General features: G+C 36.5%; 1 protein-coding gene across 1 annotated transcript in view; it reads left to right on the top strand.

The window, feature by feature from the left end:
• The window catches only part of SLIT3 (slit guidance ligand 3), a 549,457-nt gene that overhangs the window by 25,917 nt on the left and 499,352 nt on the right, over positions 1-24,188 (top strand). The window contains exons 2-3 of the mRNA XM_075714742.1: positions 550-621; positions 4,600-4,671. Coding sequence (XP_075570857.1) covers positions 550-621; positions 4,600-4,671 — 144 coding nt within the window. The remainder of the gene's footprint in view (positions 1-549; positions 622-4,599; positions 4,672-24,188) is intronic.

The raw sequence follows: 24,188 nt of genomic DNA, 5'->3' as shown, positions 1-24,188 counted from the left end.
AAAGCTGGGATCAGGAGGCTGCCCAATTAGGATGCTTGGAAAAAAAAACATAAGCTGTCCTATAATTTTGCAAATCTTCCAATCATTTGGGTAGGACCACACTTAGGAGTCACTAACGTAAGTCATTCTCTCCTCAAGCGCTGTGTAGCCTAAGTTTCTGCAGCAGGCCAGACTCACTTGGGTTTAGAATAACCCTGGAGTTTGATCTTTGTTTTGGGGCAGAGTACATTGTTTCAGCTGTATTATACCAATTGGGTCTTGAATATATTTTGCCTCCTACAAGATTGTAGTCTTGAGGGAGAAAGAAGCATATAGTGAGCACCGATACTAGAAATAAAAATGGAAAAAACATCTTGTATGAGAGCAACGTACTTGGAGGAGGAGGCAAAATGCATCAAGATTGATGACTTGCTTTTTGAGACTAATGGAAACATTAATTTGTACAATTTGAGCAGCTGATAGATGCTCCACTGATGGAGATACTTCCTGCTAGCGGAATTTTGGGTGTCAGCTGTAGTGCCTGAATGCTGGTTTCTTTTTCTCCTGCAGTGATCTAGAAAAAAATAATATCACAAGAATCACGAAGACGGACTTCACAGGACTGAAGAATCTCCGTGTCTTGTGAGTATAACACAAAACTTGTCTTTCTTTACAAGACTATTTTACAGTACTAGTACTAAGAATGTCCATAATTCTAGAGATCAAATACTACTAATTTCTGCACATTATTCAGTTATTAGTGTTCTTTTAAACCAGGCAATTGGAACAGTGTGTGGTGGACACAGTAAATTTTAGTTCCATGCTAAAATCTGAATGTAATTTCAGACTTATTTAATTGTTTGTGTTTCTAACTAGCTTTTAATAAATACTGTGGTAAAAACTTTGGTCTACTTTACAAACACTTATGCATAAATCAATTATACTGAAACACTAGCAAATAGGACTTTCAGATTTTGGTCACTTTAAGGTACAGTCCTATTAGTAGCACTTTTGCAGAAGATTATGCAGAACTTGATTAAGGATAGTTGATAGCTGTAGAAGTTGTATGCGAGGAAACCTGTGAATTTTTTTTAGTCTAATATGAAGTAATAAATACCAAAATTTTAGGTGGTGCTGTCTATTGATCTAAAAGTATCAGTCAAGAGCTTAACTGTACTTCTAAATGGGCCTTGAACACCACAAGGGGAAACATCAGTCTACAGAATTTGTCATTCCTGATTTCCTATTTTCACTTCTATGAACCTCAAGTGGCACTACTAATCTAATGATTAAAATTAGGGCTGGTTCATAGATGTCTATGTATAACTACAATAAGTTTGGGTTTTCTTTTTTTTTTTTTTTTTTTTAAGAAAATTATCTTGGGTTAAAAGAAAAAGAAATAGATTTTGAAGCTGTTTCAGTCCTGTCAGGAAAAGTTGGCGGTTCTTTCTATTTAAAGTGAATTAATTTTTCCCCTTGAAATTTCTCTAACAGTTGTTCTGAATTACATAAAGTAATTTAGATCCCCTTCACATCAGCATAGAGGCAGACATAGATATTGATGCCTATGCCAGAAATATCATGGGGATCTGGTATTTGCTTTGTGGAAATGAAGTTCAAGGCATTATTTTTATATGTGAAATCAAATATATAGCTTTAAATACTTGGGCATGTATGAGAGGGGGGAAAAAAGAAGCCAGATGGGAGAAACAAAATAGTTTTGAATGTAATTTAATGAATTTGTTCAGGCTAAGCTCTTCAATTCTTAGTGTTTCTAGAGTTCTCATTTAACTGTTGGTTTCTGCCCTCACTGGGCTTATGTTTGGGCACTGAGCGCTACGCTAGTGATGCAAATTTGCAAGTTTCTCAGTCAGAAACATTGCTGTGTTACTGGGGAGATCATATATGCATGTGTGCAGATCTGTATGTTTAAAAGTAGTGGCTGAGATGTTTTTATTGAAAATGTTTCTGAAACTTGAAAGGTATTTATTTATGTTAACAGTAGCCAATGGGTAAAGTTCAAATTTCTAACTTTTCTTTTTTAAAAGAAAAGAATTGATACCTAGTTCTGTTCATCAAGGGCCATTTACATAATAGTGACTATATTCTCTGTGTGTGTGCTATGTAGTTCACTAGCAGTACTTCTGTTGTGCTTAATTCCAAGTTTTGGTGACCAAGACAAAAACCTAATCTTGAGTTGGTCCCAGCACTGATTTTACTACTTTGCTGGCCCCTTCTTCAGAAAGAAACAGCTATCAGAAGTTCAGAAACACACAAGTAATCTCACCAGCACTCTCTCAAAATTCCTTTCTGTTCTTAAGATTGCCCCCTGCAGTTAATGTTTTCCTTTGAGTATCTTCTAAAATAAGTCCTTAAAACTGCAACTGTTGAACTGTTACAGTTATTTAGTGATAATTCAATCAATGAATTAATTGAATCCTGCCAATGAAAAGGCAAGTCTTTTCTCCTGCTACCTTAACACTTTTGAACAAGTTGTCATATACTAAGAAAATATTTCAAATCTATTGGAAGACTTTTTGTTCCCATGGTGTTTCTCTCATCTCTAGCTGTGGAGTCATTTAGATTTCCTTGGCTCCCATCCCATCTGTCAATACCATTTTGGAAGTCTATTAAAATGCATGTACTATACTATCATTAATGTCAGTAGTTGTTTTGGTTTGGCTGGATTTTTATAGTGTCAGACATTGCCTAATGTCACTGCAGTCGTTTATACTGAATGCACTTAACAGTAAGCAAAATATGCAACTGCCATCTTTACATGAAGCTTTTGTTCTGTGTTCATTACAGGTTTCTGTAACAGGTTTGTTCAGCCTTTGAGTGGTGTGGTGTTTGCCACAGAAGTAATTAGGAATAAAACCAGAATATACCTATTAAAAATACTTTTTTTTTTTTTTTATATTGGCTTTGTCTTCCAATTTTGAAGACCATCTGAAACCCAAGACATGCCATTTCACTGTCTGCTAACATACCTGTTTTTGTTCTCTGTTGCATATTTCCCTATTTTCCATGTTCCTGTCATATCTGGTATGTGTTTGTGGTTTTTCTTATTTTACTTTATGCACCTTTTACTTTGTGCATTTGTGGTCTCTAAAAGTCCTTCAGATTTTTCTTTTTTTTTTTCTCCTTTCTCTTATGGTCTCTTCATAATTCTGGCTATTCTACATTACTGACACCCTATTTTTAACTCCTTTTTTTCCTCCATGTGTGATGAGGGTATAGCAGAAAGCACAGAAACATGAAACCTGTCCCAGAGTTCCTAGAAAGTTCCTAGTCTAGTCCTGTTTTCAGACATCAGAATGAGGACAACAAGCAAGTGACTCAGAAACTGGTAGAATAGTACAACAGAAAAAAGCTTCCAGTCTCAAACTGACAACGTACATGCAAAATATTCCTTTGTGCACCTTTTCCTTTCATCCCTTATAAGTTCATCTTTTTTCCCTTTCCTCATGCAGTTCTTCCTCCCCCTCCTTTTAGAAACATGCCTCCCTGGTTCATGTTTGGGGTTTTTTTTAAGTTTTATTTTTTGATCTTCATCTGTGGTCTTAGCTGTGGAATACTCTCTTGCTGTCTTCTCAACTGCTATCCAGTTGAACAGCTCTGAGCATCCTCATAGGATTGAGTGCAGAGGAGTGGCTGTTGAGAACAGACAAGAATAGTGCTCTTTCACTAGTTAGTCTTGGCTGAGCCCAGACTTACTGTGTGTTAAGTTCTTCGTTTTTGTGTTTCAGCTAAAGCCACATAAAATGTTCAGAGAGCCTAGAGATTTAGTCCATGCATCTGAGTGCTCTTACAGAAGCAGAAAATGGGTATGTGTTGGTAGGCAGCACTGAGCGAGGAAAAAGGTCGGCTTAAATGGGACTATTAGTATCTCTATTCCTTGGCTTCCACTTTATTGATAAAGAGCATTTCTGCTGTGTAAATGAATAGTTGTTTCCTGCACAGTGTAAATCAAAGAGAAGTCAGTCTCTGTTGCTTATAACTTATTTTCGTCTCAGCCTCAGGGGGTGAAGAAAAGCAGGGTCAGACACAGTGGAAACCTGCGAGTTTTCCCTTACCTTTTTGCACCCTGTTGTACGGTGGGACTGTATACAGTTGTCACACATAGCTGCCATGGTTGTATTTCTGGAGGGATTGAACCACTCTGGATTACTTACAAATGGTTTACTCTGGGGCAAGCTTGAAATCTTTGCAGAACATAAAGGCTGGACAAAAAAAAAATATATATTGACATTGAGTGAGTTCCTGCTGTGGGCTGTAGGAGTCAGTTATCTGAAATACATTATATAAACTAAAAGTAATATACTAAGAATAACAATCGGCCTCTAGACCAACACCTTTCTGAGCATAATGGTTATGGTTATAAAAGTTTAGGAACAAAAACATTTACCAAATCTGGCAGTCAGGAGGCAATTTTTGAATTGGTTTCCTGTTAGTGACCAAGAGAAACAGTGCTGTTCTGTCCAGATTTTTTTAATAATCTCTAATTATAACTGTTACCAGTACTTCTGTGAAAAGCAATTTTGTAGCATGTGTGAAGAGAAGTGGGGAAGGTCTTTTATTCTGTTGTTTAAAAATTAACTGGTATTTCTGGAATTTCAGACACTTGGAAGAAAATCAGATTAGTGTGATAGAACGTGGAGCATTTCAGGATCTAAAACAACTGGAACGGCTGTAAGTATCTCTATTTATCTGCCTGTGGAAAGCTACAGTTTTTCTACCTCACTGTTAATGGTCATTCATAATATTTCATGATTACAAAATTAACTTCCTTTAAGAAGAAGATGCCTGCCTAAATTAAAGTATGCTCTTAAACACAGTTGACTTTGTATTTCATGATAGCTAATATTTGAGATAAAGTGTGCAATTGCTTGCCAAGAAAATAGAACTGTCGGTGGCACCAGAATCTTAACAACATTATCAAAAGGACATTATCTGGGCAACTCTTAAAATTGATATGTGGGTGAAGAAAGATTTGTTTCTAATTAAATTTCCTATTACTATATATATATATTATATAAATTTGTATTCATATATATATAAAAATCTATGCTAATGGAAGTTGCAGTTGTCTCCTTTGAGAACCACTGTATTTCTAAAACTGCCTTTAGACTTAATTTTCTGATTAGCTTCATTTCCTTTAAAGTTGCATAATGCCACTGATATCAGTGGATGCCGGGGTATCATGCTAGACTTAGTGGAGAAAATACCATAGATTTCCTCTGCTTTTGATAGCAATTAAATTTATTTTTTTTTAAAAAAGGTGAATATAAGAGGTGTCTTAATACAGAATCTGATTTACAGAAAACTACTGGCCCTGCAGGACTATAAACTTAAATATCAAAAAGTACAAAAGTAATGCTATATCCAGTTGCTACTCTTAGTTGGGTGTATTGCTTAGCATTGTCATGAAGCTAGGTTAATTTTATCTGCTTATGATGGGAGCAGAGCAAAATCTCTGTAATACTGAAATACTCCTGGGAATTATCTTTGTTAGAAGTAGGTGACTAGAACAAAATTGCGTGCTGGTTTAGAATGCCTGTTTGTTAAATGGAGAAACAGGTTTCTTTATGCTTGGTTGTTACCTCAGTTATCTGCAAGGCATTTGTTGTAGGACGTGGTGTTTTCTAATTGATAATTTTCTAAACAGCTTTCAAGAGTTAAGTTCCCACTAGCAGTTGTTCAAGAGAAGTCTGGAGTACTAAAACTGTTTCAGATGATCTCAGGATTAGATTTGCATTTAAGTAGTTTAACTAGTGTGTTGAACATTTTAAATTAATTTACTCAGGATTTTTGTCTTGAATTACAAAGCTCCATTTATAGCAATAAGGGAGATGAGTTTTAAATTCTGATTATAACCCATTTTTTCAGTTCCTGGTACCTATATTCAATTAGAAAGCACTTTTACAACAAGAGTTTTGCCATAGCTGATTTATTTCACATTTCTTGGGCAGCTGAATTTTCCAAAATAAAGCGTAGCCTGACACTGTAGAAAACAATTTGCTCACATTATAGCTCATCTTTGAGAGCCAGTATCCTAACTACTAAGTCCTAGTTTTAACCTCATTTTATATATATGTGTGTGTATATATATAAAAATCTTTCTTATATCTCTGTTTAGATAAAAATAGATTTAGTTAAACTATGAAATAAGTTCTGAAAAAACTGGGAGAAGGGCTAGCTATTGGTAGCCAGAAATGATACTCGTGTCGTCTTAATGTGTTGTTTCTCTGTAGAGCCTGCTCTGTTAGCAAATGAAAATAATGTATTTTGTGAAAACAGAAGTTAGGAAATATGATACCTTTAATAGTGTCTGTTTAAGTATGTGATGTTTGAAAGTCTTACTTTTTTTTTCCTGTGCGAACTTTTAACTTGGCCTGTTAAATATACTGCATCTCTGCTTCTCTTTTAGGATTGCCTGTCATTAAAATATTTCCTAAATGAATGTAGTATGAAAGGGAGGTCTGGAAACTTGCAACTTTTTGGTATTTTAGCTTAAATCATTTTTAGGACAAAACTATAAATCTGATTTATTTTTTTTTTTTTTTTTTTTTTTTTTTTTTTTTTGCTATGAGTCAGGAGGCTTTGGGGAATGATCTGTGGAAAGTTTGGCATAACTTATAAAGGCTAAATTGCAACATTTTAGGTAATATTAAAGCTATTTTATTAAGTATTGTCAAACATTGCAAAACGTTAATGAAGAAAGTATGATGGTTCAGTTTAAAAAAAACTGGCTTTTTTCCATTTAATTTCTTTCAAATAACAAATAAAAATTGCTTATATTGCTTCGATTTTGGAATAATGTTCTTTTTTGATCTATTGAAGTGGATGCAAAAGTAGTCATTAACTTCTTTTTAAACAAAGCAGCTGCATTGGGTCGGACTTTAAAAAACAGGAGTAATTTCTATTCCTGGCAAAATACCATATATAAAGGTCTTTCATTCAAAGTAACAGTGGAAGTATATTGTTCTACTCCCTGCCCCATGGAAACCATTCAAAGGTCATAGCCTTAGGTGAATATTATTTTAGCTCAATATATTTTCACTTGTCTGGATATTGAAGCAAATCCGTCATTATTAAGTGAGTAAATTAACAGAATTTTCTTTGAAATGTCCTGCATAACAGTCTAAGCAAATTTTAAATAAAATGTCTGTGAAGCTGTTAGCCACCACTGCCAAAAACACCATGATGATGACCCTCTAGCTATTTGGATTTTACTCTGATTTTTTTTAAATTTTTAAAGTTTTTGCGGTTTGGGGGTTTTTTTGTAGGTGTTTGTTTTTTTTTTTTTTTTTTTGGTGGGAGATTAATGCTCACAATACCAATAGAGCATCTAAAGGCATTGTTTAGAAATAGGACAGGGTATTGTCAAAATTGTGTATTAGCTTAATAAAGACTGGCAGTATCAGTTGAAGGAAGCGTATAATGCAAGGTATGTTAAAGTGATAGACAGTACAAAGTTGAGAAATGAAGTGGTGGGGAAGGTAGAAGCCACTTCTTACTTTGGCATGTTTTTACTCAGCTTTCCAAATGCACAGGAATACTAAAAACACTGCATTTTGCTAAGTTGTTCTGCTGATTCCTAAGATTTGGAAGTCTTGAATATCCAGTGGCACTCACCATAGTGGAAAACCAGAAATGTTTCTAGTGGTTTTATTCAAATAAGTTTCTATAGTTTTATTCCAAACCGTAAAAATTAGTGGTGACGTAGCTGACCATCAAAAGTCAGGCAGATAAGGGACAACATTAATAGATATAATCAGTGCATACAGCTCACTACCTTCTACTACAACCAACAGTACTCTTGTGCAGTGTAATACTGAAGTTGAGAAAGTGTAAAGCTTGTAGAGCCTACATGTATGTCTGAGGTGCTAGAACAACTTCAGTATGTCTCCTCCCAGGCTTGTTGTCTTCTCCCAGGCTTCTCTAGCTATCCCCTTTCCTTTGGCTCCGAAGTGCTCCTTTCCAAAAAATACTGCTAATTGATGTTGAATGATAGACTTTGCAGGGCAGATATATGCATATGTTCAGTAAGTATTTAAGAAGCTATGGAAATGTTCTGCTGAAACTTGAAAGTGCCAGTTGTAAATTTTGATAGTCTGCCCTCCTTGCCAGTAGCAGGGTAACAATTTTAGAACAACACCTGTGCTTGTTGGTGTACAGTAGGTTTCAGAAACTGTAGTTCTTTTTTTCTAGTTCCCTTCTGCAGTTTTTTCCTAATAGTTAACTGTAAAAGGTCTGACTTTGATCCTCTTTCCTGGTTTTGTTTTCTGTGGATTGAAGTAGCATGCCTATGCCCATACAAACAGTGTATTATACCCAAATTTATTTTTGATTTTAGCATTTCAGCTGTATACTTTGTTGTTAACACAATGTATGATTTAAGATAAAATTATTATGAAATTTCATATGCAAAGAGGATCAAGAAGAAAGAGGCATACTGGTGGGGCCTAAAAGATGAGCTGAAATTTATTCCAGAGCCAGATGTATGTCACACATTTATGTGAAAAATGAGGCAGGATATAAGACACCAACCGATCCTGACTTCTCCACGGCCAACTGCCAGAAATTGTCACGTAGCTGTATTATCTTCAAAAGACTGGACTTTGGCTGATGGCTGGTTCTTTCTATTCAAATTAGTGTCTTTAGCTAGTGTAAAAGATCTCAACATCTGAAAACACTAAAAATGTGTTTTTGTTGTTTAAAGGAGGGGGGGAAAAATGTGTAAGCATGGCCAAATCAAATTTTTTCAAAGTTGGGAAAAATAATTAGCTTTAAAAAAAACCCCCAAAAACCAAAAGGCTGGAATCCAGATTTTAACCCTAATGTATACATGTATGGTTTTGGTTTTGTGCGTACTAAGACAGAGGCCAAAATGGAAATTGTATTTGACCTTTAACTGCAGAGATGCTACTGTGCATTGAGTCTTTGTAAGTATCTTCCTAAATGCTTGAGGCATTGAAGTATATTTATTTGGCATAGTGTACTGTAAAATTGCTATTAGTGACCCAAGATGCTAAGGAGAAGAATAAATTGTTATGTGATGCTTCACAATCTGGGTTTCATAAATTGAGATTGAACAGGCTTTAAATAAATCATGTAATACAAAAGCATCTTCCATAATTAACATGCTGAGTGGAAAGATTGCTAAGTGCTTCAGAGTAGTGGGCAAAATAATAAAAGCATTGGACAGTTCTTTGCTGTTGTAAACAAAAGCTTATTGCAAATCTTTGGCAGCATGGATAAATCTATAGTCTTTATACAAGGTTTGCAGTGTGTGCAGTTTAGATGTTTTTCTGGAACTGCATACACTTATGAAGCCATATGGATTTGTAAATATGTAAGGCAGTTTGAATGTAACCTTTCAGAAAAAAGCTTTATTGTTTTGTGTCTCCATTTCCCTATGACATTATGGGTAACATATCTAATTGGAAATCAGTGATCATAAAATGCTTATCTGGAAATGCTGGAGAACAAAGGCACACTAAAAAGGATTTAGAGCTGTGGTCTGATATTTAATCAATTTTATTACTTGCATACTTCCCTCTTCCTTCTCAAACGGCCACACGTAAGTTCGTGTAGTACCGGGTTTGCTACCAAACTCCCCACGAACAAGTGGTGCTTTAGGAGTGAGAAATGATAACCTTTTCCCTGTGTTCTGCTCCCAAGACAGCTCTTTACACTCGGCCTTTCCCTTCTAAGGAGGGTGTGAATGGTAAATTGGGGCTGCTAGAGGCATCCTGAAGCCGTAGTGTCTTTGCATTTGGGAGGGATGGATTTCTTTGCATTCATACCAAAGACAGTAGCATCCTCCATTGACTTGTGAGGAGCTGGGTGTAGCATATGTCAAAACTTGAGTTAATCTTTCATACTGGACAGAATTACTGCTGCAACAACCCACCATCAACAGGGTAAAATGAACCTGTGCTGTCTAATCCCACATCACAGTGTGTGAGTGATGTAATCTTTTCTAAATGGGGGAAACCAGTTTCTAGACCAGTTGTAAACTTAACCACTCTTTGCGGGAGCTGGCAAAGAATATAAAAACCCTGAAATTCAGTTTGTAATGCTTTTAGGTGTGTTCTTGCTCTCCTGATCTGAAAAACAGACTAGTTCTTGCGCTGCCTGCATCTGTGAGCTAGCACTATGAAGCTTCTTGCTGCATTGGCCAATGACTACAAGTCCAAGTAGTATTTGTTGATGTTGGTTAATATTTAATGTCGTTTATAATGTTTGTCCCATATCTGCTGAGAAATTATTCCAGTTTAAAAAAAAAAAGAAAAAAAACCAATCCTATAACCAACATCTGAAAAATTAGTCTCTTTTACCTTGCATTTTCAAGAAAAGTTCAGCATTGCCTTTCAAGTGAGTGTCTGTGTGACTGTTTACATTGCAGGAAGTTCAATATAATGAGCTAGAATGTTTTGGGTGTGAGTATCTGAAGGGGTGCTATTGGTTTTATTCCTGGATGCCAACGGGACAATCATGGAGAATGGAGCACTCTGTACTGAGAATCTTCCTAGTATCATTTGAGTCGCTTCCATTCCTTTTTACTCTCCAGTTTGGGGTTTGGCCCAAGGCTTTCCTTTCAGACAATCTGTCTGAAAAATACATGGGAAAATTATGAATTTATTTGGAGTGCCTATTTGGTTTAACTTGCATGGGTACAGCCTTACTACTTTCTTCAAGAATTGTGTTGTTTTGGAGTGTGGGTCTTCCCTTTCAAGTGGCTATAATGTAGTTTTTACTGCTTAAGTGAGGACAACATTATTATAAGTACTTCATCTGCATAATTGTCTGACCCTGATAGCAATAGAGTAGCAGCATCAGCCTCATATAGCAGCTTTCTAAGTTCACGAGTTCCTTCATCAACTTACTGCGCAAGAAGAGGTCCACAGTTTAATCCTGCTTCTGACTCAGAACCAGAAGTCTAGAGGAAGACTAAATCTTTTCTGTGCCATTGGTACTCTCTGTTTCTGCAGAGTACAGGAAATCACATTCCCTGTCTTTACCTTTTGTCTTAGTCTTAGAGAATGGCTGTCCCAAAGTGGCATCATGAGAGCTGTGTTTGAGTTCTAGTTTGTCATGTGTGGCAGAAGCCAAGCAAAAGCTCTTGGTTTCTAATGTCTGCATGAAGAAAAAAGTTGAGTCCCTAAGTGTTCGTATGTTGAGGCTGTGTGCAAATTCATCGCAGTGATATGTTGCACCTTCCTGTGTTATCATGCAGTTCTTCGGGCATCTGCTTGAGAGGTGCTTCTTGGGTTTCTTTTCTGGGCTTGGATTACTACAGGTTTTACTGGCCACTCTTACTACGTCTGCTTTCTCATTATTTCACGGTGCTTATTGCACCATGCAGTGTTAGTCTGAGTGCTGTGATCTCCTACCTTGTGCCATCTTTTAATGTGTTGTAAAAACAGAGTGATTTGCTGTTCCCGACACAGCCAATGTCTTACCACAGAGCCATTCTGCTGTCTTTTGTGTGCAGCTAGTCTTCACCAATGCTCTTCCTTTCTTCCAAGGGGAAGAGTTGTCTCTATGTGCTTGTGGGCCGGGTAACTTTACACCTGGGATATTTATGACTCAGTCTTGGAGCTGATGGTCTCATCTCTGAATATAATCTTGGGGCTCTCCATTAAATCTTTCCAATTACTGGAAAGATAGATTCATCAGTCCTCCAAACCATAGGTATCATTTCCAGCCAGACGAAATATTTTGGAACTGGCTTGACTTATTTGACTGGCTAAACTATGAGCCAAGACCTCAAGCCTTGTCCCTTCCTTCTTAAAGAGCAAAGATAGATTCATCAGTCCTCCAAACCATAGGTATCATTTCCAGCCAGACGAAATATTTTGGAACTGGCTTGACTTATTTGACTGGCTAAACTATGAGCCAAGACCTCAAGCCTTGTCCCTTCCTTCTTAAAGAGCAACTTGTATGAATTTGCCTCTCATGCTGTTGGAGTTATCTGTAAAATAACCTGCATGATAAAGATTAACTCTGTTAGCAAAGTGGCTGAGACCCAAGCCACTCCATCTCTTATCACCCTTATGTAGCCTTCCAGAAAACTGCTTTATGGGCAGTTTTAATCCAAATGCCCGCTCTGAGGAATTGTAGAAGCACCTTATGAGATTGAGTGACTGTGAAATAATACAGTAGATGCGATTCAGGGTTGAAGAACAAGGAAATGTGAAGGGGAGGGGGATGGGTAGGGAAATCCTAAAGTATTGGAGCTCATAAAAGACTAAAATAGAAGTTCACAGATGGTCATCAGAAGTCTGGCTATGTTTGTGAAAGAGAGATCCATTGAGGGCCACTAAATATGCAAAATCTTCATCCAGCTAAGAAGTCTAGCTGAAAAAGATTGAAAGCTAGCAAAGCTGGTAGAGGAGTATCATACATGCTTGCCCTATGCTTATGCCTCTGTATGCATCTATGTATTGCCACTGTTGGAAACAGGCTACTGATCTAGGTGGACTATAAGTCAGTTCCGGTACTGGATGGTTTCTGATTTTCATCTGTTGCAAGAAACTAAACTCCTTATTATCTTTTAGAAATCTTATTCTGCTTCTACTGAACTAGCTGCCTACAATTTAGGTATTAGGGATATGCTGAACTTTTCATGGAGAGGATTGAGATACTTTGGAAAGTTCCACTGCTTTCCTGTCTAGAGCAGAGTATCTAATGGACTTCCAGCTGCCCTTCACCCCACTAAGCAGCTCACGCTGGATATCTGACTTTAAAAGAGTGCTGTCAAGTCACCAGTAAGGAATCCCTGTTTCTGATAAGACTTGTTTAACAAAAACCCAGGCAAAATCAGTAGCCTCCCTGAGAAATGTGAATGATAATGAGAAGATAAAATAATAGGTACAAATTTTATTCATGAGATATGATGGAAACTAGTATACAAGATGCAAATGGTGGATTACTTAACTGTGTGGTTGATACCTCAGTTTACATTTAGAATCACACAGGAAAAAAACAGTAGCAAGAATGTGGTAGTTCTTGGTATATATATGGGATGTGTGTCTACAAATAAAAAGTAAAATAGATATTGACAGCTTGAGTGTGAATAATATGCTTCAGTATATCATTGGGGAGGAATGTAAGTGCTATATCTTATCGAGTCACGTCTTGGCTCAAGCTGACAGCTCATCTTTATTAATTCTTGGAAGGAAAGAAGGAAGCTCATTAATTTTGTATTGCTTTTGATTCAGCTTTATGTGCTGCTCTTGGCTCAAACAGCCAAAATAAATGTTCCCAAGGTATGGCTCACATACTTCACTTATCTGTCAATACTGCACACTGGCTACTCTGGAAGATTTCACTAAAATTTATTTTTCTTACACTACTTAACTGCTAGTAATTTAGAGAAACGTTAGTCGTTTGTGTAAATGACATATTAGATACGGTCAGGAAAGGTTTGGGTTTTTTTTAATTTTTAAAAAAAGAACTCTTTCTTTCCTGTTCCCGTAATTCAAATATGTAGTCAATATAAAATTATTGGGGGGGGGGGGGGAATTTGCAACTGTTAGTCCAAAAAGTTGTTCTTGTTGGAAAGGAATGTTGTATGATCTCCAGTACATACATTTCCATATAGAGTCAAGATTCTCACAACAGTTAAGGACTGAAGAAAATAGTCAAGTATGGCCTATTTCATGCAGATACCCAGTACATATAGTGAATAATGTACTCTATTGTTTATATTAAATTTTGAGGAAAATTTTACTTTGTTTTGCTATATTAGAATGATACTGTCCAGTAATGATAAATCATCTTTCATATGTAGTGTGAGTAGTAAATGCACATCCCAAAATGAAGTGTCCTTAAAGCTTTAAGATCATGTTAACATTTTTGAAGTCCAAAATACATGAATATCCCTTTGGATTTTGTTGATTTCATATCTAGTGCAACTTTCAGTTTTAGCCTTTTCTTAAGAATCATTTGCTGTTAACTGTTACAACACAGTCCAGCTGTGTGTGATGTTGATTGCTATGGTCCATTGAAGCTTTCTGACAAGTAGCAGTTGGCCACTTTAAATGCCAGTGCAACTTCTTGCCACCCTGAAAAACTGTCTGGTCCCAAGTACAAGACAGGTCAATGTATGTTCAAAAAAAAGGTATTTGTGTAGCAAAAACTGTAGCCACAGGTTTTGTCAGTAGTTATTCATAAGAACTTACTGAATTTTCTTCAGAAGATGTACCACAGGGCTGAGGTATCGCTATAACTTTGAAACAAAAGAATTCACACTATTTTTCAGAAAGGCAAAATAGAAAGTGTTTTTGGGACAAGCTACTAAAATCCTAAGAATATGTATTATATTCAAGGTTAGAATTTGGTATTATATAATATAGTTGTACAACATTGTGAGCATGCAATATATATACGCATGCTTCTGTAATGTCCGTGTCTCAGTATCTCAAGATTAATTAGTGTTTACCTTCTCATGTCAATAGGGATTTACATGTAGAACTCGGGATTTTTTTGGAGACACAGAGGTTCAAGTGTAAGTATAGATTACTAGTATAGTAAGACTGTGGTGGAAAAAGTAATAAGCATGAAACAACTTGTAGAAGCCAAACTTGGTAATTCTGAGAGGTACCCAGCATTTTGCCTATGCATAAAGACAGTCTCCTGTTTAGTGTCTTAATAAAGCTGGCTGCATTTCTATTTCAAATAATTTAAGTAGTTTAAGCCACATCGTGAAAAGGTCAGATAATTTTTAGAAGCATCACTGGAAACATGACTGTTATAGAAGAGTGAGAAGAGCTTTAACATGAAAAAATGTATTTGGGGCTTTTTTGGAGGCATGCTTTGTCATTCCGTGGGCATTGCATACTTGAAAAACAGTAGTGCTTAGCCATATAATGTACTCTGATCATGGTATTACCTCGGATGAGAGGCATCTGCATGTTGGATCTTGATGTTGGGTTTTTTCCTTACTTTAAAGCATACAACTTTAGCTTTTATTGAAATTAGTCAAGCATTATTTCAAGCACTGAAATATGTCTAATTGTCTTTGTACACAGATGAGCCACTGTTTGATGCACATACAGATTCTGTGCTTGGAAATTGTTTATATTTCTTGTGATCATTTGAGAAAAAAGCAAAAATTACCTTGTCCTTTTCTATTACCCTATTAAAAATACAGCAAACTGTTTGCCACAAAATTCTGTGATTGTGCTTGAAGTTTCAGGACTGAAAAAGTAGTTGCAGATTAATTCAGGAAAGAAATCCATGGTCAGTTTGGTAAAACTTGCTCCATATTGATCAACAGTAGGTTTGATAATGTGTGTGTCCTTGCACATCAGAAAGACACTTTTATTAGAACTGTAGTTGGTGCAAGTGGCACAAACATACTTAAATGGTAGAAATTTCATCCTTTGCCTTCTACTATTGATAAATACCTTGCATCTAGCAAGGTAGATCTTGTGCATGCAATCTGGAGATAAAATGGAAAGAACAGGTAAAAAGGGACAAGGGTGTGCCTTGATCAACTGGTGGTTTGCGAGTCCTCTGCACTACCTGCTGCTTAACACAGGTGTGTACCTTTCCTGAAAAATTGTGTTTATACTGGACCATCTTTATTTAGCAAAACAGGTCTTAAGCCTGTAATAGTGATAAACTAGTTCAAAAATTAATCCCTCCCACTCTCTCTTGTCCATAAGTCAAGTGAAGAAGAACTATATTTCTTTATTTTTATGGGACTGTTGTTGGAATAAATTTTTAAATGACACAGTAGCTGTCACTTCCTTACCCTTTGGGTACTATTCAGTGAATAAAGTAGTTATGAGAAACCGCTTACAATGATTCTTTGAAGACATGTAGATTTGTATATGTGTAGTGGGTATATCTTTGAATTGGATATACGCATTTGGGAAAATAATAGTTCCCTATAACTGTGTTTATGTACTGTGGATTCCTGGAGGGCACTAATATCCTCAAATTTCATAGTTTACTATGTCTGTAGCACATAATTATATAGTTACATATTACTCAGCCATTGCTGGACAGCCAACCCTTTTTTGTTATTGCTGATGCAAGAGTGAACCTTTTATTTCTTTTGTAAACATTAAAAAAAAAAATTGGCACTCCTTTTCTGAAGGAAGCCATTAGCAGCTCTGTCAATAGGTCTGCGCAGGAGGAATCCAAACACAGGAAAAGTGCAAGAGGCGCAAAGGGCAGCTAGCAAGAAAGCAGGATGCATGCTTCGGTGAATTGGTTTTGGTTTGCATTAGTACATCTGACCAGGGCTACAAAAGACAGAGGTTTATTTTAACAATATGATAATAAATGAGCCTGGTTTCATCAAAAACATTTTCATAGTAGGTCACTGACCCATAAAAACTCATGGAAAAACAAATTTGGGTCTCATTTATGTAGACAAGAGGTTCTGTAGCCACAGGATTCTTAAGCTTCTGAAAATGATGGTTATAAAGCAAACGGAATAATGACATTTCCACTACAATGTAACCATAATTCAGTTGGAACAGCTGATCAGCATTGAACATTACATCAGAGGTTTTAAACATTATTCTTTTCTGTGGCTTGTTTGTTTGATTTTTAGCAGTTTTTTATACTTGATGAAGATTTATGGGAGTATTTGCTTAAGCAAAACACTTGAGGATTTAGCAGTCATTTCTCCAGGATCTGTAGGAAATACTTAAAGGTCTGTGTTACTGTTGGGTAAGAACTGCTGCATCACTGGTCTAGAATAATTTGGATGAACTTTGTTTAGCCTAAATAATTTTATCAAAAGTGTTTTGCTTCTTTGAGCTTCCTCATGTTATGAGGATTATACTGCTTGCCATCCTAGAAATACTGTAAGTGTTATTGGCTGAATTCCATGCTGTCAAGCACAGCGATCCTTAAATAATCCTGTTCCTGAGTGAAACGTTGATGATGAATTCAAAGTACTTAACATCTTTTAGTTCTTTCTTGGAGAATATAAGAACACGTAGGTCTTGAAGCCTTTCTGTCAGACCAGTGCAGTCTTGATCTTGCTTTTCCTCTGGCACAACTCCGTTTCAACTGTGTCCATTGAACTGGAGCTCACCTGAAGCTGCAGCCTTCTGTACAGAGCAGAACAAACCAATTCATGTTGGCTTATAGTTAACTTCATGTTAGTATTATGTTCTCAGTTGTTTGGAGATGATCTCCAGATCTTTCTCTTTGTCGCAAGGTGTTATAGTGTGGGGATCACAAGAAGAGAGGGTTCTAGGGTTCATGCAGATGGTATGGATATTACTTATACATTTAAATTTTTGTCTTTGATAATTCTGAGTGGGATAGGCGTGATGCAGTATATTAGGAATACAAGAGAGAAATGGGAACTGCTAGGTACTGAAGCATTTCAGAACTGACCCCCTGCATTTGATAACTTGCTGGGCAAGTGGAAGCGGATCGGAGGTAATTATCACAGAAATTGGGTGTGCTCAATTTTTAGATAAGAGCTTCTTTTATGACAACGGATTTTTGTGGCTGGTTACCTACCCCTTGTGGCTTCCTAGTGAGAAACTGTCCTTTGAATGAGTTCTGATAGGTAATTCCCACAGGCTTGTGATAAAGCAGTCACAAGAACTGCTTTTTCGTTCTCAGATTTAAGTCAAGTGTACAGTGTGCACTTTGTTCCATTTAATTATTTCCTTATATTCATTCTGTTGGCTTTGGAGGATGCACCCTTTGTTAAGCATCCAGTTTGATTTCAGGCAGGAGATGATTCTGCTAGTCTTCCTTTTTTAATAGTTCTGCTTGGCATATAGCCCCAGGGAGTAACACATTGCCACAGAAGCATTCTTTACTATATATGGAGAGGTGTGGTGAGCTGGGCTGGTATCGAGTTATTAAAACAGATCAAATAGGAACAGTGTTCTATTTCTTCTGGTAAAAATTGCAATAATAGTTCTACTTGCAAGTTTTCTTGCTAATTATTCACAGCTATTTTTGACCTCTGGAAATGGTTAGTTTGATTAATATAAATTTTCAAGACTTGTCAGCAGGGGCAACATGGCTTGGAGATGTGCACGCTAAAATTTTCTTTTTGCTTTCTTCATAGGGCTTCAGCCCTGACCTGGAGAGATTGCTCTCTGGTGTAAGAAAATGGTTTAGCCATGTCTATTTTACTCTTACTGCCTTTATGAAAATTGATGAAGTATTAAAAGTGGTGGACATTTAGGGATGCTGCAATAGATTCTTTATGTTCCTTGGATAAAGTCCTGTTGTTTTCACGTAGTCTGTGGAGGAATAATGAGAAAGTAACTATGTTTTTTCTCATTCTGTATTAGGGTTTTGAAGATACGAAACCTGGAAGATTTTATGTGAATTCCTCTATTTTTTTTTTTAATTTTTGAAATAGGAGAACTTACTAAAAGCATTGCAGAAACTGAGAAACAGACGACTTCTGCAGAGAATGTCTCTGTTTGAGGGTTTATTGATCAAGCTTTTTTGGGATTTATTTGAATGATAGTTAATAGAAATTGTAAGTTCTTGTATGTTAAAGGCTGAGAAAGGCAGATATAAACTGCTATGCTGCATGAATGTAACTGATTGGTTTTATAAATATGCTACTGAGTTAAGAGATTGTCCATGGACTTTTGCTTGCTGCTTCTGGATTTACAGGATTTTCTTGCTGTTGACATTCTCATTAATAAGTGCTCTCTGATACTTCAGATTCTCTATTCCCTTCCCCAGTTAAGTTGGTACTAATACTTCTGCCCACTTCTGTATGGTACAGAGCATTAATCTCAGTCTTTAATGCATACGTGAATGTTATTAGACCTTTCTTGTTTCTTCATGCTGGCTGTGGGAAAATGTTGAAGTTTAAACCTGTTCCTTGTACTTTTTTTGCTGATGTAACTAGTTTGTTTGTGGTTAGTGGAAATCTGTGTATAATGCTTACATACTGGCTCTCTCCTCCATCTTAATGTCAGATTTTTTCATATGGAGAGGTCCTAAAAAAAAAAAAAAAAGGGATTCTTTAGATTCTTTTGAAAACTAAAAAGTATTATAGAGCTACCAGTTCGTATGTTGCTGCTTTGTACAAAGAAATGTAGTCTGCTTCTGACAGAGGGTAGATAATTTTTTTCAGTCTAATGAAAAGTTACTAATAAAGGTTATTACTTCTGACAGCTTTGAAAATGTGAACCAGGACCACCCAGTCTGCTATGTTTGTAATAAGGCATCTCAAAGTTGTAACTGTTGTAAACTGTTTTCCTTCAAAAAACAGTCCCTTAGCGACATGCAGTGGTACCTCTCTCAGTTTTTGGAAAAGCTTCTGCACTAATATGTCATGTAAATAAAGAAGTTCACTTATTCCACACAATAATCCTGTAATATGGTTGTACTGTGCTTTCTTGTAGCAACCTTATTCCATTATATATCATTTGGCTTTATTTCCTAGTGTAGTAATATAAAGAGGTGCTGACAGAACATAATGGACAAGGTTGACTTTTTTTTAATGGGTGCTGTATCGTGACTGTTTTCCCTTACAAAAAGGAAGAGATACAAAGCAAAGGAAGAAGTTATATTAATGACCACAACATATTGCTTGATGCTAATAGGATTTTCTGATGAGACCATTGAGTGAAATTGACTGTGCGCCTGCTTTACTGTTTCCCAAGTCAGAAAAAACTGAGTAACTCCTTAGAGTTCAATAACTCCTGTCTTTCTGTCCGAGTCTCCTGTTACGTGTTAATTCATTTTTATTGCTTCTTGGTTATGCCCAAGCTCGTGATGTAACTGCTTCTCCCTTAAAGTAACTCTTAGAAATGACTTCAACTACATCATGTTCCCTGAGGCTGTTCTCCAAGGACAATGCCATAGAGCTCTTAATAACAACGGAGAAAAAAGCTAGCTTGTTTATTGCCAAAAATGAGACCCAGATGTTTTGAGTGTGAAAGAAAATAAATGACCAAATTGGGGAGTGAACCCAAAGTTGCTTGGATAAGTTCCTGATAGTAAAGGCTGGAGTACCAGGACTGTTCCCTTGAAACGACCCATTTTAAAAACTTAAAAGCACTGTAATTTTGATTTTCTGTTGGAGAATGAGTTGTATTAGATAGGTAGCAATGCAAATATAGATGTTAAATCAAATTTGAAAGTTGTTGAACTTGTGTAGAAAGGAATGGTGTACTACTTACTTAATGACAGATATGCAGTACTTTGATTTAGAAGTAAAGCTGTCGATGCTCAGTAGAAAAGCAGACACAGAATTTGAAGGCCAATGGGTATCACACACACCCGTGGGGTTAAAGCTAGAACATTGCTATATTCAAAAGACAAACTGACAGTTTATATCATAGCCTGTGAATCAACTTAAATTTCTGGGTGGAATGTGTTTAGTAATATACAAGAGTAGTATTAGTAAATATAATACTGCAAGACATTTTAAATAGAAAGTGAAGAACAACAAAACGAGCTTTTTGTTGTGAGATCTTCTAGTAGAAGCCAGGTCCTTTCCTTTTTCTTCCGTAGCCATGTAGATTTGGTGATTTCTGCTCATGCCTTGAGTATTTACTGTTTACATGAAGCATGTCTTACTGATGTTATGGTATTCAAAATTTTCAAACCGAGTCAGTAGCATAATGAAAAATTAAATTGCCTTGGAAAATTGCACAATTTCCCATGTTTGAATAAATAACACTTGCATCGCTTTTACATTGGGCTTTTATATTGATTACATACTCCATGGGAAGGAGGCGAGTGCCTCTCAGGGGCTTTGAAGCAAGCATGGAGGAAATTTCTCATGTAGTTAGTGGGCAACCCCTCACTGTAACTTTGCAGAAAAGGGGTTTGGGTTTTCCTTGGTTTGTTTCTTAGAGTAAAACAGTTCTGCAGCTGCGAGAACAAAGCATGGAGCTGAAAATGCTCCTTCTCAAAAATACTGGATACAATTGTATTTGATATGATCTGTTAATGTTGCTACTGTGTCAGACCCACACTAAGCATGTGTTTGTACACCTTTGTGTAAATAAATGAGAGAAGTCACTATAAAAATATCTTAAACCCACCTGTGCTGTGTTGCAGATTATGAAAAATTATATTGACTCACAGAGAAATAGTGATGCATGAGCTGAAAAAAAATCAAGAAGGAATGTGATTGCATTAAACAGTTTCCAAATTTCCAAATTAATTGTATAAGGAATGCATAGGTCTCTGAGATTTAAAGTGTTCTTTTACCCATTTATTTGACTTCTGAACCCTGAAATTCTTCTGAACTTTCCGAAGTCTTCCAATGGTGATACAAGCCTTGAGAAGGAGGGAAGGGGTATTCTGCACGTAAGGAGCATTACGCTGCATGATTGTTGAAATTACTTTCTCCTTAATTTGCAGTAGCAAAGAATCTGGTTAGATTCTTCTTGAAAAAAAGATTAAAATGGTTGCAAGTTGAGCAAGTTAAAGGCTTTAATACATGTGGCTGAAATGGCAGATGTCATTTTTACCATAATGCAAACTGTCTCCCATGGTGGAAAAGGTGAAGACCTGGGAAGTTGCTGGCTGACTTCTTGCTATGTTATAGTTGTGCTTCCCTATCCATCTTGTTCTTTTCCATCTATACCGATCGTGCCTTTGATATAGATCAGATTTAGCTCCTGTTTGCTTTTCTTGTGAGCGGAGCTCCATGAGACAACAGTATCCGAACTGGATGTGACCCTTCCAGTGTGTAAACATGAGGGATGCAGCTGAAGTCAGTATCCCAAAGAAAGTTTCCCCTTCAGGAAAACATGACCTCTGTCTTGAAAACAACTTGAAAATTTTCCTATGAAAATTGAGGTTCTTTCCTCATCCAGAAGTTATCCAGAAGCCAAGAAAAAGCATAAAACCAAAGTATAATAAAGGTAAAAATAACCCTTGTAAAGTGTAGATCTCTTCCTCAATTTATTTCATAGACTGGTCCCGATAAACATCTTCAGTCTATCTCTAGGCTGGTAGATAGCATTGTTTCTTTCCAAACTCCAGCAGTTGTTTCTTACTCTGTTTTTTAATAATCAGGGGAATCTTAATAGTTAAGTTTGTCTCCTCTCCCAGCTTCAGACAGAGGAGGAAATATTATTAGCCTGGTTGGAGCCAGGAAGGTAGGAATTTCACAGTTAATAACTTCTCCATTGTTTTTTTTTAAGGGCCCTTGATAGTCCGTGATTGACATTGAAGTTGTTTCCCTCTATCCCTTTGCCTTCAGGACATAGGAATCCCCAAGTGGGCAGTAGGCTGAGGGAGGAAGGGGAGAAACTGGCATTTGTTATGTATATGAGCAAAATATTTTGGGGAGATGAGAGGGAGTGTTTGTCCTTGTTGAAGCAGTGTGTTTGATGCTATATGCAGCTGCTCTAAAGAAAACAATAATACACTGGAGGACAATGTTGCATGTATACTTCTTGTGACTTTTAAAGGTCACAAATTCTATAAATCTGCATTTTAGGCTATCTGAGTCATAAAGCAAGAAAATGCAGTTTGTAACACAATGAAGCTGTGAAATATAGACTATGTATTTATATTGTATGAGAATAGAAGTCAGCATGCAATGTAACTAGGAGGAGTAAAAGAGCTTACTTGGAGGCATGTGAGGGTGTCAGAGTTGTGACACAAGGGCTTTGGCTGCAATAAAATGAGAAGGAAGTAATGTTCATAGAGATATATGCATAGATATGCAGATATGCATACATATGCCTATATATGCATGTACACGTATACCTATCTCTTGATTGCAACTGTGATTATGGATCTTTTAGTTTGCTCCTTGATGTTCAAATAGTCTTTTTAAGCCTTACACTGGAAACACATTGAATTTGTGCAGCAGGCAAACTTCACAGTCTAAAGAGACTTTGCAGAAGTGCTTTGAATAGGGGCTTAAAATCTGTATTGTTTAGTATAGATTAAAATTTCTAGAATTGAGTTTAAATTCTTTCCTGATGAAACTGAACAGAAAAAAAAAAAAAAAAGTACCAAAAGACATGAGGTAATGGCCATACTAGCTCAGACCCAAAGTACGAGTAAGCCAGTATTATGTTTCCAGTTGAAACTCTCCAAGGAAGAGCAAATGAAGAAAAAGTAAATATATAAATTCTGTTGTGGCAGAGATCACTTGAATCATCAATTGGGTCTTTGTAATTAATATTACTTAAACTTTTTTTATTGTTTGTCTTATATATCCACATAAACTAGCGACTAATGATATACAATCAGTTGTTACACAATTTAACTGCATGTTGTGTGGGAAAATTAACTCTGTTTATTTTTTGAAGCTACCATCAGCAACATTTGATACTTCCAAGTTTTTTCTTGCATTACAAAAGATGAGAACAACTGTTTCTTACCACCTTCCCTTGCATCATAATTGTACAGTCCTTTAGCATATTCTCCCTCAGCTGTTTGCATTGTGGGAAGTCTCTGTCTACTGAGTTGTTACAGTATGGAAGCTGCTCTGTAACTGATCATCCTTGCCTTCTTTCTCCAAACCTTATGGGATCCTTTTTGAGGTGGAAAATCTAAAAGTTTTCAGTCTTAGACATGTGGCTACACCATGGATTTACATAGAGAAATAATAATGTTATCAGTTACTCTTTGAATCGTTTGTAACACTTGCTTTGTTTTTGTTACAATTGTTACAGAGCAGTGAGTTGATGTTTTCATGGGTCGTCTTCTCAAGAAGTGATTTTCACGTTGTATGCGTGAACTTAAAAATCTGTTTCCTTCATATCAGTTAAATTTTACCTGTAATGAATTATATATGTCATTTTGCCATTCAGGCACTAAATACCATTAGTTCTTTCTGGAATTTGTAATCTGCCTTTACTTTGTATCACCACAAATTTTGTCATCCTCTACGCCTCCAACTTTTCAGGCCACCTATGGGTATCCGGAACACTTTGGGCCCTCATAGAAGTAGGTTTTTGCCTCCGATGGTGACCTTTTTCCTATTTCCAGTTCCAGCTGCAGTTGATACTTGTAATATAGTCTTTCGCAGATCTAAATATTAGCTGAGTAACAAATTGTCCTGGTTTCAGCTGGGATAGAGTTAATTTTCTTCCTAGTAGCTGGCATAGTGCTATGTTTTGGATTTAGTAGGAGAAGAATGTTGATAACACGCTGATGTTTTTAGTTGTTGCTAAGTACTGCTTATGCTAGTCAAGGACTTTTCAGCTTCCCATGCTCTGCCAGGTACACAAGAAACTGGGAGGGGGCACAGCCAGGATAGT

The sequence above is a fragment of the Pelecanus crispus genome, chromosome 8 (genome assembly GCF_030463565.1).
Source record: "Pelecanus crispus isolate bPelCri1 chromosome 8, bPelCri1.pri, whole genome shotgun sequence".
Taxonomy (NCBI): Eukaryota; Metazoa; Chordata; class Aves; order Pelecaniformes; family Pelecanidae; genus Pelecanus; species Pelecanus crispus.
The sequence above is the reverse complement of the archived record's forward strand: the minus strand, read 5'-3'. Positions and strand labels throughout refer to the sequence as shown.